Genomic DNA, 14,526 nt, shown 5'->3' with positions numbered 1-14,526 from the left:
AGGGAAAGGGCCAGGCTGGAGGAAAGGGTGCTAATACAATTAAATTTGGCATAAAGGTGTTGTTACAGAGACTGCTCCCATAACAGTGAGCAGGAGAGCTTTCAGATATCTCCTTTCTACATTTCTTTTATGTAAGTTGCACAGCTACTTTTGGGTCTTGAACAATGATTTGCTTTTAGAGCTAAGTCAGTGACAGTACACGAAAAATGCTCTTTATCTGACCAAAGCCATAGGAAAGCTACTCCAAAGCCCATGGTCTTTGTGTCACACACCCTGAGGCACAGTGTATAAAATTATGTATACCACTCTCAAACTTCCTAGGAAAAGATAGGCAGGTTTCACTTTAAGCCCAGAAATAATGATATTTACAGTAACTAAAGAAAGTGCTTCTTCCTAGGTTCTCTCTGTTGTCAGTAATTTCCTTATGTTTACCTCTCCCTGAAGGAGTGGAACTTGTCAACTCCAAACTAGGGCTGCTGGGACACGTTCTGCCTTCCACCACCTTCCTAATGGTTTCTGCCCACAAAAAAGAGACCCCTCACAGCACTGCAGCAACTTCACTGCAGCACGTGCATTTTCTCTTCCCCAGGACAAGGGCTGAGGGAGATTGCCTTCAAGGAAAGGGATCTCCCTGTTCAGAACAGTCTTTGTCTCTATCTGCTCTTTAGAGTAATTTCTGGTGTGTCCCTTTTATAGCAGCTCCTTTTTCTACAAGGAATCATCCCCTCCTGCTTAGACACTTCTCTTACTTTTAGACACTTCTGTGTGTCTCAGGCTGACTTCAAATGGCGCCAGAAGACTCAACAACATAAGATAAACTAGCCCAAAGCTGTCACACAGACCCTGAAATATTGGTTTTGGACTCATCAGGAGGAAATACTTTGCAGTGTCCTGTTCACATCCATCAGCATGTGAGGCTCTCAGGTTTTTACTCCCTCAGTGCATTTTTCAGCACATTCTGGACGTGTTTGTTTCTTGATGTGAAACACAGCCATAGCAGTTTGGTCTCAGCCTGATGGAGGAGAATTATGGTGAGCACAACTGGATTTTTGTAGGGACCAAATAATAGTATTGTTTGCACTGCTTTCAATCAATGCAAGTGAGTGTCAGAGGATGATCAGGACTTCCCACATCACACAACTGAAGTGCTCAGCTCCAGAAGCTCATAGGACAAATGCATTTCAACTCCACTGCCCTATAAAGAATGTTCGCCACCAGTCAAGATGTTAAAAAATTCCAAGATATAATAAAGCTGACATTTCTCTTTCTGAACACCAGCCAATATAAGATTCTTCAAAGAGAAGTCATAACATTCTGCATGTTCTCGTGCAAGCTTTAGTATCAAGGAGAAGGGTTTCCTTCCATCCTTATTTAAGATCTGAGAATGCTAGGTCTAAATAGGAAAACTACATCCTTCATGTCACTGCGCTAAAATACTTGAAACCACCATCAAAACTTTGAAAGGGAGATTTGGATATGGTGAATGGGGTCCATCAAGTACAGCTTCATTTTGTTTCAGGATCTTCCATGTCATATTGTGAAAACTGAAGAGTAAGAGTTAAAGAAGGCCAAATTCAGCCCCTTGCATATTGAAAGAGCAGCATTCTCAGTGGATGATTCTCAGTGACTTCTCAAAGTTTCATGTGAAGTACCCACACAAAGATGAAACTATCATTGGCATGTTAATTTATGGAGAACTATGTGGTGTTCATCTTTCTGTCCAAACACACACAATGTGAGGATAGGGATTAAAGCAAAACTGAAAGTGGGGATAAGAGTCATCTTCACGGTGGCAAATGTTCTTGTCACTTCCATTAATAGAACATGGTGACATCTTTCTTGTTTCTGTACTTTAACAAACAACCTGCCTGTGTGTCACTTATCTGTTTATACTTCTCATGCTTCTTACCAATTCTCTATATTTATAGATAAGTGGCACTTTCAAAATGTGAAAGTGTGTTATGACATGGAGATTTAACAGCTGTAGACACCCACAAAGGAAGCCTGCCAGGTGAAACTGTATGAGAAGCACAACAGTGGATACCTAAAAAAGAAATGCAAGTGCTTGCAGGGGTGCCCATCTGCTGGCATGATGGAGTCATGCTGCCTTCTGGTAGCTGAGGCCTGAAATGTTGGTGAGACAGTGCCACAACTTGTCAAGAGCACCGACTACTGCTCATTGCTACTCTTCTGTGTGGGCAGGAGGGATACTGCAAGCTGGATGGAAGCCAGATGGAATCTGGGCAGATGCAAGGAAGACTACAAAATCCTGGAGGTGCCAGAGAAAGGTATTGGTGCTCAAGCTATCTTTTCTTCTCTTTTACCAGTCAGAGGAAAGGGCACTCTCCTGGAAGCACAAAACCAGCTCATGTGGGTCAACAGATCTGCTCAGCTGGGGACCAGCTCTGTGGAAAGGGACCTGTGGTGGACAACAAGCTCAGCATGAATGAAAAGGGCACTGCTGTGGTTAAAAAAAGTCATCAGGCTGCTGGGTTGTAACAGCAAGGGCATCACCAGCAGAGATAAAGAAGTCATTACACTCTACTCAGAACTTGTCAGGCCATATCCAGAATACTGCATTCTGTTTGGGCTCTCTCTATACAAAAGAGATGTGGAAAGTCTGGAGAGGATCCAGAGAGGTGTCACAAAGATGATCAAAGGACTGGAGAGTCTGCCCTATGAAGAGAGGCTGAGAGAACTGGGTTTGTTCAGCCTTGAGGAAAGGCTTAGGGGAGACTTTATCAACACGTTCCAGTATTTAAAGGGTGGCTACAAAGAAGATGGAGATTCTTATTTTACAAGGAGACAATGGAAAATATGAGGACTTATGGGTAGAAGTTACTCCTGGGGAGATTCTGACTGGACACAAGAAGAAATTTTTCTCTATGTGGACAATCAGTCATTGGAATAATCTCCCCAGGGAAGTGGTGGATTCCCCAACTTTGGACACTTTCAAGATTCATCTGGACAGGATGCTGTGCTTTTCCCAAGACGGGTTGGACCAGATGATCCTTGAGGCCCGTTTCAACTTGATATTCTATGATTCACCTTGTCAGAGTATTTTAAAAACACAGAATTTGGGAGGGAGAACATTTTTTGAAGTACTTTTTTCTTTTTTCTTTTTTCTTTTTTTTTTTTTCTTTTTTTCAAAATCAAATCTAGTGAGAGTGTGTCTATTCTCTTTTGGTATCTCTCAGAATAGAAATAGAATGAGTTTCACTAAAATCACTCATCAGAATTATAAGCAAGAGAATGACAACATAAAAACCCCAGAGATTATGATTTGGGGATTAAAGCATCTAAATATTTTAGCCTTTTTGCTTTTTCTCATCTTTTTGAATGAATTACATTTCTTTAATTATCTACCCTGAAAATTGCCAACAACCTAAGTTTATAAAACTACTGCTTTATAAACAAAACTAAACTTTTTGACAGAAAACAAATCCTTTGTAATTGCATGTGCAGACTTTGTGTTGCTGAATAATGCAGTAGTTATTCCCAAAGCCACACTGTGGGCTTTTTTCAGAAATTCCTGAAGTAAAGCATTAAGTCATTTGTTTGTGAAAACTCCAAACACATCTCATAATGCAAAAATAACAGAAAGCATGCTCATACGTGAAGATAACACCAAAGGAATTCTCAGTGCCATAGTGCAAATGGCATTCCAGGCTGTCTTTCTCAGAGGAGGAAACAAAACTCTGTGGTCTGTATCCTGACACTTTTACACCCATAAGTTGCCATCGTCCCTGAGATCTGTGAGAGGTACCCCAGACATCTCTAGCACTGTGCTGCCTGCAGACACTGGCACTGTTCTAGGCTCTGTGTTGTGAGATATCCTCGTGGGCAACAGAATGAGGCTGTAGACACCATCACACGTGAAACTGGCTTACTTGTGGGTGAAAATACACTAAAATTTCATGCATGAAATGACTGCAGAGATGAACCAAAATGGGGAATTACTCATTGCTGTATTTGTAATTTCTGTCATGCTTGATGCTTGATGCTTGAGGGAGGAATGAGTCATTCACCAATTTGGCATCCCTAGAAATCCAGACCAGCAGCTATGAAACCTACCAGCATCACCCAGAAAGATTGATATGAGCTTACACATTGCAGCAATTGTGAAACAGTGGTATATTTAAAAGCCACAACAACTTAACAGTTATAACTCCAGAATCAGGAAATACGTTTGACTCAGTAGAGGAGTAGATCTTACCTGTTACAATAAAACTGACATTTCTTTCAGATTTTCCCACTTTGTTGGATGCCACACAGCTGTAGATTCCTGACGATTTGGCTTCAGCTACAACAAGAGTGCTAGCAGTCTGCAAAAGAAAGAAGAGGTTTAGCTCTCCTTGGCTCAAGAACTCAGTTAAAGCTTGCCTTCTCTTTTTCCTAAGTCACCATTGGCTGTCCCATGATCCACTTTTTCCATTCATTCAGTGATGGGCATCTCTGGGGCTATTTAAAGAAGATGTTACCATACACAGTTTTGTAAAGGATAGAAGAATAACAGGAAACAAGCTCCGTGGGTGACCCTTATATCATCAAAGGCATCATGACCAAAAATCTTTGAACATGTCTTTCAGATTGATTTATCTCTCGCTGGTGATGTAATGGTAAGCTACAAGACATGAAGCACGACAGAATGTGTTTCACACAAGGAGATAAAGCAGCCTGTAGGAGAGCCAGACTGCAAAGGGAATAGGTGAGACACGCCTCAGGCATTTGGATAACCCTGGGGGAAAAAAGTATCTCAATTTAGCACTAAACTTGTTGGATTTCTTTCATTTTCCCACATATGTGTCAGGTGAGACAGAGCAGAGGCAAAAGAGATGTTTACTCATTTTCTTTTGTACTATTTTCTTGGACTTAATATTTCTATTATATAATAATATGTCATTGTTAGTTATGTTATATTCTATCACCATCTTAAGAGGTCCAGCACACTAAATATTTTCCCAGAGTTATATGACTTGAAAGATAAGACCTTGAAAGACCAGGGACCAAAACCACCTAATGTGCCCTTAGAAATATAAAAAACACTGTAATAATAAGAGTTATACTTTTAGGGTGATGGGAAGCCATGGTCTAGTGGCTTGGGCACTAAGCAGAAGAGGAAAGTTATGCAGAAACAAATGATGTGTCATTCGGTTATGGAGCTGAGACACGAGGCATGGACATGGACTTTATCACTGTAATGTGCTTCCAGTTACTACTTGGTAGTTAAATTTTCTTTCTGTTGCCATTTTACTTGTTCTGTAAAACATGGTTTGGCTAGAGTTACGGGCAGAGTTGGGACAGTGACGAATGGAAATTGTGGGGCTTCAGAATTCCACTGTTTGGAATTGTTTGGTGTCTCTATAAATCCTAAAAATAAGTTCTGTGCAATTAATACATTCTTTTAAGTCTGCCTGATTACTGGAGTTGAGAGACAAACACAAGAGGGTGAGGCAGTAATAAATAAGGACCAGTTATCTACATTATTACATAAACACTGACTGGACATTTGCACTGCTTTTGTCTCCTCCTGGGAGAAAGCATAGCTATCCCCAAACTCCTGTTGAGCGCCTAAATGAAGTAGATCTTCTGGTTTCCTAAAATGATTCTTCAGTAGAGAGAGTCTATTACGTTTCCTACTACTCAAGCAAACACTGTTGAGGCAAATAATTTGGTTTTGGCTTGTTTTAGAGGACTTCACTATGGTAAATTCACTACAATGCTAACAGCACCTCTACCCTGTGAAATTATCTCAGCGGCCAACTACCTGTTGGCTAACATACTACATAGTATTTCTAGCTACAGTTTTTATAAACTACCTTTTTGGATCTTCTGTGAGATGAAAGAGCATCCGTAATACCAGATAGATAATTACAGTCCTTAGGGAAAAATTATCCTGTTTTGCTAAATTCAGTAGGCTGACCTCTACAAATTTCTAATTATAAAGGGCGCACCCAGCCCTGTCCATATTTTGTCATTCTCTTTGAATTTCTTCCAAGTTCTAAACATAATTTTTTTTAAGTGTGGACACAGAGTACAGCACCAGGATTCCTTCATCTGCTTTTTCAACACTAACTCAGACCAGAAGGAAGTCCCACAATGTCTGCCACAGAAGGCTAATGTGGGTGGTTAAAAACTGCTTCTGCCATGCCAGACTTTCCACCAAAAACCAGCGTTTTTATGCTAGCTGGTATTACCTCACAGCAATTTTGCCCAGGAAGCAACTGTGACCTAATATGCACAGTGAAGGAGAATGAAGCTCTTGCTCTCTGACTCCAGGACACCTGTCTTTACTACACACAGAGGCAGAGCATTTCTGAGCCTGAAAAACACGTGCTGACTATTCCTCCCACAACTACTCCAAAGGTTTGAAAAGTTTTTGGAAGTTTCAGACTGCATTTTGCCCTTCTATCATTAGGTATTACTTTTTAATGGAAAATTGTGCATACTGTTTTGAGTTCTACTTCTTCAGCCCTTTGTGATGTGATTATTACTTTTGAGTAGTAATCTGAGGATGGTGCATAGACTTATGCTAGAGTATGACTGCAGTGACTTACAGATGATGCCTTTTCTTGTGTATTAAATTGCCTGAGAGAACATTTATTAGCATGGAAACCCAGTGATTTAAATTGCCAGCTTTTCCCCCTAGCAGCATTTTGGTTTTGACCAACTCACACTGTCCCAAATACTTCTTTAGTATTTGGGCCAAGGATCACTTCCAACAGGCAACTCCCATGCAAGAAATGGCTCTTTGGAAGGCAAGGGAATTAAATGCTGTGAGCACAGGAGACCTTAGTGCTAGAGAGCACACTGGTATGTTTACTCTACTGAGGCAGAGAAAGCCGCAGTGTCTAGGAGGAAGCAAGACTGACTTTGCAACAGAACAGAATATTTTAGAGACAACATGTCTCTGTATAAATCTTTTAGCTTATAAATTAGCACAAGGATAAGATAACATCTCTTTAAATAGTTTGTGAGCCCTCCAGTGGTGCAGTCTGTGTTTTTCATTCTGGATGCCAGCCAAAACCCACCAGAGAAGCAGTGTGTACAAAAACTAAGCCTGGCATATTGTTTATGGAGAAACTATGGCTGTTTGAGATCAGTTTGTGCAGCATGGTTCCCTCCGTACAGCTATTACTGCAAAAGAAGCAAAAGTTTTCACAATCTTGTATCATCTGGCATCACAACAGGAGTTTCAGGCCCTGGATTTGCAACTATGTTATGTACAAAAAGTCTAAATTGAGTTGGCATGATTAGACAGAGCAGGCAAATCCCTCCTGGCATGCTCAATATCTTCAGCATCATCTCTCCACAAACTCCATTTACCACCAAAGTTTTGGCCCTTTATGCCTTTTTTTTACTCCCATCATCTCTGCTGAAGCACCATGTTACAGGCTCATCTCAAAGCCAGGGGCTTGGGAAGTAAGTCCCATACTGCTGCTGCTTTGCTGGGCAAATAAAAAAGGCATAAGGCAGAAATCCTAAGAGATGGAAGAGGAATTCACAGATTTGTATGTGGTGGAAACTGATGAGGAAAAGACTGGGGAGGCAAAGAGAATGCAAAGCAGCTGACAAGATCATTGCTGTTGGAGCCACGGTGGGCTGGTCTTTCCCCTGGAGGGTCTGCTCAAATTTCTTTCTTCTCAAAGTAGCTGAGATAGAGGATTCCCAGTGCTCCAGCTGATGGCAGAGAAGGAAAATAAGTTTTCAGAAAATGTTTGGCAGCTTGGCTTTTATGTGATTCCTAGAAGGCCGATTAAGATACTGACATGAACTTGCTCTGTTCAGAGATTGCTGCCCTGACTTCTTCAAACAGCCCATGTATTTAAAAAGCAAAATACTGCCCTTTCAACATAGAGCAGGTTAGTGCAAGTCTGTCAGTTATTGCCAATTCCCTTCTAGTTATGCTTTTAAGAAGAGCTATTGATTAAAAAAAAAAAGGAAATAAATGAAAATATGCTCTCTTTATGCCCTTGGAATTATCTTTGTTTAAAGGAATATCATTTAGGAACATCCATTTCTAAATATTGGTAGGGCACTGCTGGATTGGTCTGCTCTTGCCAAAGGCATACGACGTGCATGCCTCACATGTTGGCGAGGAGTGTCAGTGCAAAACATCTGGTCAACATGTTTCACCTTCAGGACCACCATGGGAGAAACACCAAAATATCCTCAACAGGAGCACATGAGTGGATGTGAGAGCACCCACTTTCCCCCTGGGGTCAGACAGAAAAATCTCTATGAGTTGCTGCTGTATATCAAGCAGAGCTCTGTTTTCCCTCTGCACCCCATGCTGTCCCACAGCTCAGCAGCAGCCAGCCCCAAGTTCTGCTGGTTTTAATCTCACCAAGGACTTGGCTTTGCGGGTACCTCCCAAAGATTCACTTGAAAGTGTTGACAGCAATTCTAGTAGCACTCGGGAAGGCTCCAGGAGAAGTTACAATGTGCTGAAGAGAGGAAAGTGGGGCTCCCACTGCTATCTTTAGCCTGGGTTCTGAGGAAGATCATACTGTCCTTATGTTCATCTGTCTGCCAGCCTGTCCATCGGTCTGCCAGTATCCTCTCCACCCCCACATGCTCAGTAATTTCTGAATCTATTGCCCAGTTTCATCCAAGACTTATTGACAACTCAAAGCTCATGAGATCTCACACTCTTAATGAAAACCGACTGTTTGGTGGAGGGGAAAGATCAAAATGCTGCTGTAGTGAGCTAAACGGCTTTCTCTTCCTCTTTGGGTTCCAGATGGCCAATCTGCACAGATGTACTGGCCAGACAGCTGGCATGTGTCAGGACTGAGAACAGACACAGCACATGCTTCTCCCTCTCATCAGTAATATGGGAGCTCGGAAAAGAGGTAGGTGTTTAGGGCTTGGCATAGAAGATGCAGGAGAGATGGAACCCCTTTATTTTGCGTGCTTACACTTATCAGTCATGTCCAAGAAGGGTTTACTCTTCTGACTATTTAGCACTCCACTTTGGAGGGTTACACTTTTTAATACTACCCCCAGTCAGGCTGACGCATCTTTGCAAGCCAAACCAGAGATACACAAGTGTGAGTCTAAATTTTGTCTTCCAGAATCATGATACAGGGCAATTACCTTCCATTTTCCATGAAGTCAAGTGTCTTTGTCATTCACAAGTGCTGGAACCACTAAAAACCTGTGTCAGTTAGGTGTTCATGCAGTGCAAAACAAAGTCATACGTACATATATATGTACTTTTCATTCACAAGTGCTGGAACCACTAAAAAGCTGTGTCAGTTAGGTGTTCATGCAGTGGAAAACAAAGTCATACATACATATATATGTACTTTTACACACACACACACACACACACACACACACACACTCACATATATGCGTGGTAAGCTCCAATTCCATGCATTACTACCCTTTATGCACCATACCTAGAGGCATACCCTGTGACACAGACCCAGCTTTTGTGGTACCTGCTATTGATCAGTGGTACTCCAACACATGCTAGCAGCAGAAGCATGAGGCAGTCAGGGACATTCTGTTCCACTTCAGGTTCTCAGTAGGTTAGTTCCCAAAAAGCAGAGGGTTTTGTCTCACTCCCTCCAACTTTCCCTCGTACTCAACTGCCCTCCTGTCTACTGTCTCCTTCCCTTGGATTTGTAACCCTTTCTTCTTGGCCCCCACTTTTTGCTTTCCCTCATCTGAACTTGCCTTCTAGTGGTCTTCTGCACGCCCAGGATCCTTGTTGACTTCTCCTGCAGAACTCTGTCCCTTGTACCCCTGTAGCAGGAGTACCAAGTGCCTTCAAAGCTGTTGATAAGCCAGTGTGAGCCTGCACACCTGGGACAGAGCACACCGAATGTGTGCACCACTACCAATTGTACTCAGGGGCACAATGAATGCACCAGTTCTTTCTGTACCTTATTATCGCAGGTCATTCACTGACTGACAGTCTAATGAACACTGACCATGCAAAGAATAATAATCAGTATAATAATCAGTGTTAGCCCTCAGTCAGACACAGCAGTCAGCTTTAAGGGGAGCACTGAGAAGTGATGGGTGTTAGTCAGCTGAGTGACAGCAGAGTGTCTGTGACCTGTTTACACGACAGCCTAAGAATAGCGCAGCTTTGTAGGAAGTCGCTGAAATGTCCAACAAAACGAGAATCAAAACATTGGGTGGGGGAATCAAATCACTTCAAGACCTGTCTCATGATTAAGTATTATGGCATATGTTACGAAGTTCTTCCATTGTACCACTCGAGTTTCTCAATGTCTGCTTGGAGAGGCTTTAGCGGAAATGTTACTAAAACACTGTTGTCACGGTTTCTCTGTCACCAAAGAATCATGTAGTGCAGGCTTCCTGCACTACTTTAACTGCACAGGCACAGGGCTTGAGGTTTTTCTAGCTTTAAAATATACTTGTGGCTACCTTGATAACCACAGACAAACAAACAACCTACCACAGCAAAGAGCCAAACTGGAGGCACTTAGATGTTGCACATACAGGAAACATGTGGAACTGGCACAATGTCTTTAGGAAGGTGAAAACAGCTACCTTCATTGCTAAAGAAACCTGTCGATCATTCCTTGTCCATCTCTTCCCTTGCTTACAATAATCTCATCCTGTGACCACACGCATTTCTCCTTTCATGCTAACCCAAATGTGAAACTTTCTGAGTTTCTTCATTCATTTCCTACTGCTTTGTCTCCTGCATCTTTGTTGTTTCCATTGAGCTCTGAGGTTGTTTTTACCACTCTTGCTGTGTTGGGATGTGGAAGTGGGGTAGACACTGTTTATTTAGCAGGGCACCACCGCTGTGGAAGTGCCTCAGAGATCTGTTCACAGCTGCTTGCAGGAACAGAACTGCTCACAGTAGCAGTCCATCAGAGGCAGACACTTGTGATGACGTGCTGCATTCAGTGAGCTCAGTGCTATTAGCACTTTGACAATATCCCTGCAGATGGGCAAGGGCTCTGTCTGAGCTGTCTCTTTGAGTTTGCTCAGGGACGCTGAGGGTGAGTCTCGGGCTGCGAAGAGTGAAAAGCCACAGACTCCCATGGATTTAAAAGAACCATCCTGGATGCTCTAGAGCAGCTGTGTGTGCGGTAATTGTGCAGCTCTCAGCTTGGCCAGGAGCCTGGGCTTAGAGAGCACTTTTTTTACTTACAAAAGCAGTCCAGCTGTGCTTGAAAAGCTACGGAAGAGCAGCAGAAATAGAGAAACTTTAGAAAAGCTGTGAAAAAGCTGAGTACAGATATTGTTTCACTAACCTCCCCCTCCCCACAGGGACCAGGAGGAGTAAAGCAAAGCAAGGTAGACCTTTTTTAATTGAACTAAAGAGCAAAAAGACAATGAATACCAGGGAGGACCAATAAGTTTCACTGCAAATCCTTCCGTGCAAGGACCATTCCTTGGTTCATTTCTGGGCACATTTTTAAAAAGGGCTGCCTGCCAAAGACTTGCAGTTCTACCACAAGGACCCATTATTAGCATCTTCCTCCAGGGAGGAATTTATTTGCTGTTGACTGGAAGTTGCTTTGATGTTTTAGCCACTCCTCTTCTGCTGTCTCCAAAGTGCATGGTACACAAGGAGAATGAGATCTGGTCATTAGACAGCTCCTTCTGCACCCTGTGAACAGGCTGGACTGCACCCATAGCACGGCTATATGACTGCTGGAAAAGAATTGATTCTTATCATCTTGTTCATCATTCCCCCTGTGGAATAGACTGTGTCTTCCTGTGCCTGAAATTATTTCCCTTTCCTCCTTCAAATCCCTCCTTATGTTTCATTTTTCATGTGCTTTCCTATGATAGAGTACCCTAGGAAACTGTTTGCTCCCATCTTTGCCTTGATCTTTAGGCACGTAGAGCTGGACAGCTAAATAGAGCAAATGCCTCCCTGGGATCCAGCCTGTTCCCACGCGCTGGAATGCTGCCATGGACACCTGTGATACTTTCTAAATAATAAAACAGCCGGAGAAAACGCAGTCCCAGATCTGATTCTTGGCTGCACGTAAAACCCTATTTATTCTGCGGTGTGTGAAAGGGCCTTGACATGAGAATAACTACAGGTTATAGCCATTTTCATATGCAGGAAACTGAAGGCGGCCATCAAGGAAAAGAGACCTTTAACCCCAGTGCCCTTAGAATTACAAAAGGCATTTTGGTGTCATTAAAAATGAAAGGCCTCGAGTAAGATAGGCATTAAAACTTGTAATCTCTTTAGCTATTACTGCCACAAACAAAACTAGCCCGTGAAAACAGACTCTGTGACAGTGTGCTCTGCAGCACAAGCTACACAACCACACCAAATCAGTCCCATGTCTATCCCAGGAAAGTGCAGTTGATCTAGGGTACCCTTGATTTGAGGCTTTAACGGATGGACAAGCCTCCTTAGCCCTTGGCAAGTTAATCTCATGGGCCTTGTCTTCCACATCAGACACCAATAGGCTACAGGCCCACACACCCTTCAGAATCACCTGCATATCCCCATGACCCATAAAGGGATGCTTGGCTTGGACTAACACCTAAATTCAGGTGGCTAACACTGCTGGGATAAATCCCATCTTGCTGTCTCTGGCTGAGACTTCTCTTAAACTTTGCATCCATGATCTGGATTTTTTTGGCTGATTAGAATTTATTCCAAAAAAGACATGGCCATCTAATCAACTAGGACCACATCTGTGAATAAGCTGACTAATGACTGTAAATAGTTTACTTCTTATGGGAAAAAAACCCATAAATTGTGGAATTACACAAAATGAGGCAAAGATGGCCTGGAACCCTGCCACATGCTTCTGAGGTTCCCCAAGATACTTCAGACCATGAATAAGAGAGCAGACAATATAAATCCCACTGATACACTCTCCTGGCATGTCACTTACCTTTACATGACAGCCACCAGAAAAAAAAATACTCTCATCAGATAAATACCAAGTATGAAACTTATCTGCCTGTATGCAGGCCTCAAATCCAAACATATAAAAATGCTGGCTTCTTCTCTGTTACCTTGATAGCATCTTACAGTGCCTTTTCAACACATGCTGTCACACAGAAAGGTTATCTGCTCCTAGGAATCATACCTTATTTTTGCCCTCTATTACAGCTGTTCTCTCAGTGATGCTCTGGATCCTGTTTCCTACGTGGCTGCCAGCTTTCAAGATGAAAGATCCTTCAGTATAAAAGCAAAACCCGTGCCTAAAGACAAGAAAAATTGAAATGTTATTGATTTGGTGATAGAAATTGGACAGAAATTCAACACGTAAGACAAAACAATTGTTTTGAAAACAGTGATCAGTCAGGAAAACTGCAGGTGCTGCGATGACCAGGAAAGTATAATTGCTTTTCATTAAATCTTGAGGTTTGGAGCCTGATAATTGGATTTGCTGTCACATCCACTCCTTGAATATTAGCTCTCTGGAGTAAATGTTCACATTTAAGCCACTGCAAACTGAATTTACAGTCAGAGCCTAAACATAGAGCTGTACAAGACCAACATCCCATTTCCAATGCTCCTGTTTTTAGACATGGCCAAAACACAAGTTCATACTATTTTTAGCCTTTAAATCAAGACAAATTATATTGGTTCAAGATGCATTCCATAATGCATTGGATGCTCTTTTGCTCTGTGCAGGCTGTTTCTGCTTTAACAAAAGATTATGCCAGTTTTCATTTCTGAATATTTATTTAGTTCAGTTTACAAAACAGCAAGATATTAATACTGAGGCTCAATGATTACAAGACACACAGTAAAAACAAGCATAATCCTGCAAACGAACAAAATTAAGTTAAACAGAATTATACCCAAATGAAAAAGGGATTTAAATTATAATTTAACTGGAAGAAAATCAAATACATCTTAATGAATGAAAGTCCCAGAGATAAAATGTTTTTGCCTTATGCAACAAATTGGCTTGTAATCAGAACATTCAGGTGTGGTCATGGTAGAGATAATTTGTTTCTTAGAGTCTGATTTGGTACACATGGATAAACACATTGGAATGCTTCTTAAGTGCTGCCTGATCCTGTTCTTCTGTGAGAATATCTAGCTCAGTTATTCATCCAGAATTTAGTTGTTGCTTGTTCAATTCCAGCATCATTGGCAGAGATTAACCCTTCAGCTTTATGAAGTTCTTTCAAATACACTATGTTCCTTGGATTTGAAAGATAATGACTGTAGTATCTGTAATCAAATAGTTCTGACTTGTATAACAGTTGTTTGGAGAAATGAACTTTAAAGCCCAGTGAGTGAAAAACAGAATATGATGCAATCATTTCCCTTCAGTCAAACTGTGCAGTTTGCTTTGCACAGTAAACTTTGTGTTGTTTGGAATACCAATGGTACACCAACTTTACATGCCTGTTTTTAGTTGTGCAGCTTTGCGTCAAACTGGCTAATGACTTAGCAGATATTACAGCTTAAAGAAATAATGACATGGAAACTAACTTGGGCTGCCCAAATTTCACATTGTGCACTGAAAGGATCAGTGCATTGAAAAGACAAAAAAAAAAAAAGAGCCAGGAGAAGGCAATGGCAATTCATTCATG

The 14,526-nt window shown here is 41.8% G+C and overlaps 1 protein-coding gene across 1 annotated transcript in view; it reads right to left on the bottom strand.

Moving 5' to 3' along the window:
• FLT1 (fms related tyrosine kinase 1) overlaps positions 1–14,526 on the bottom strand; it is a 93,291-nt gene that overhangs the window by 43,977 nt on the left and 34,788 nt on the right. The window contains exons 10-11 of the mRNA XM_031066039.1: positions 13,062–13,176; positions 4,217–4,325 (exon numbers count right to left, since the gene is read on the bottom strand). Of these exons, the coding sequence (XP_030921899.1) occupies positions 4,217–4,325; positions 13,062–13,176 (224 nt within the window). The remainder of the gene's footprint in view (positions 1–4,216; positions 4,326–13,061; positions 13,177–14,526) is intronic.

This window comes from Geospiza fortis, unplaced genomic scaffold, assembly GCF_000277835.1.
Source record: "Geospiza fortis unplaced genomic scaffold, GeoFor_1.0 scaffold16, whole genome shotgun sequence".
Taxonomy (NCBI): domain Eukaryota; kingdom Metazoa; phylum Chordata; class Aves; order Passeriformes; family Thraupidae; genus Geospiza; species Geospiza fortis.
The sequence above is the reverse complement of the archived record's forward strand: the minus strand, read 5'-3'. Positions and strand labels throughout refer to the sequence as shown.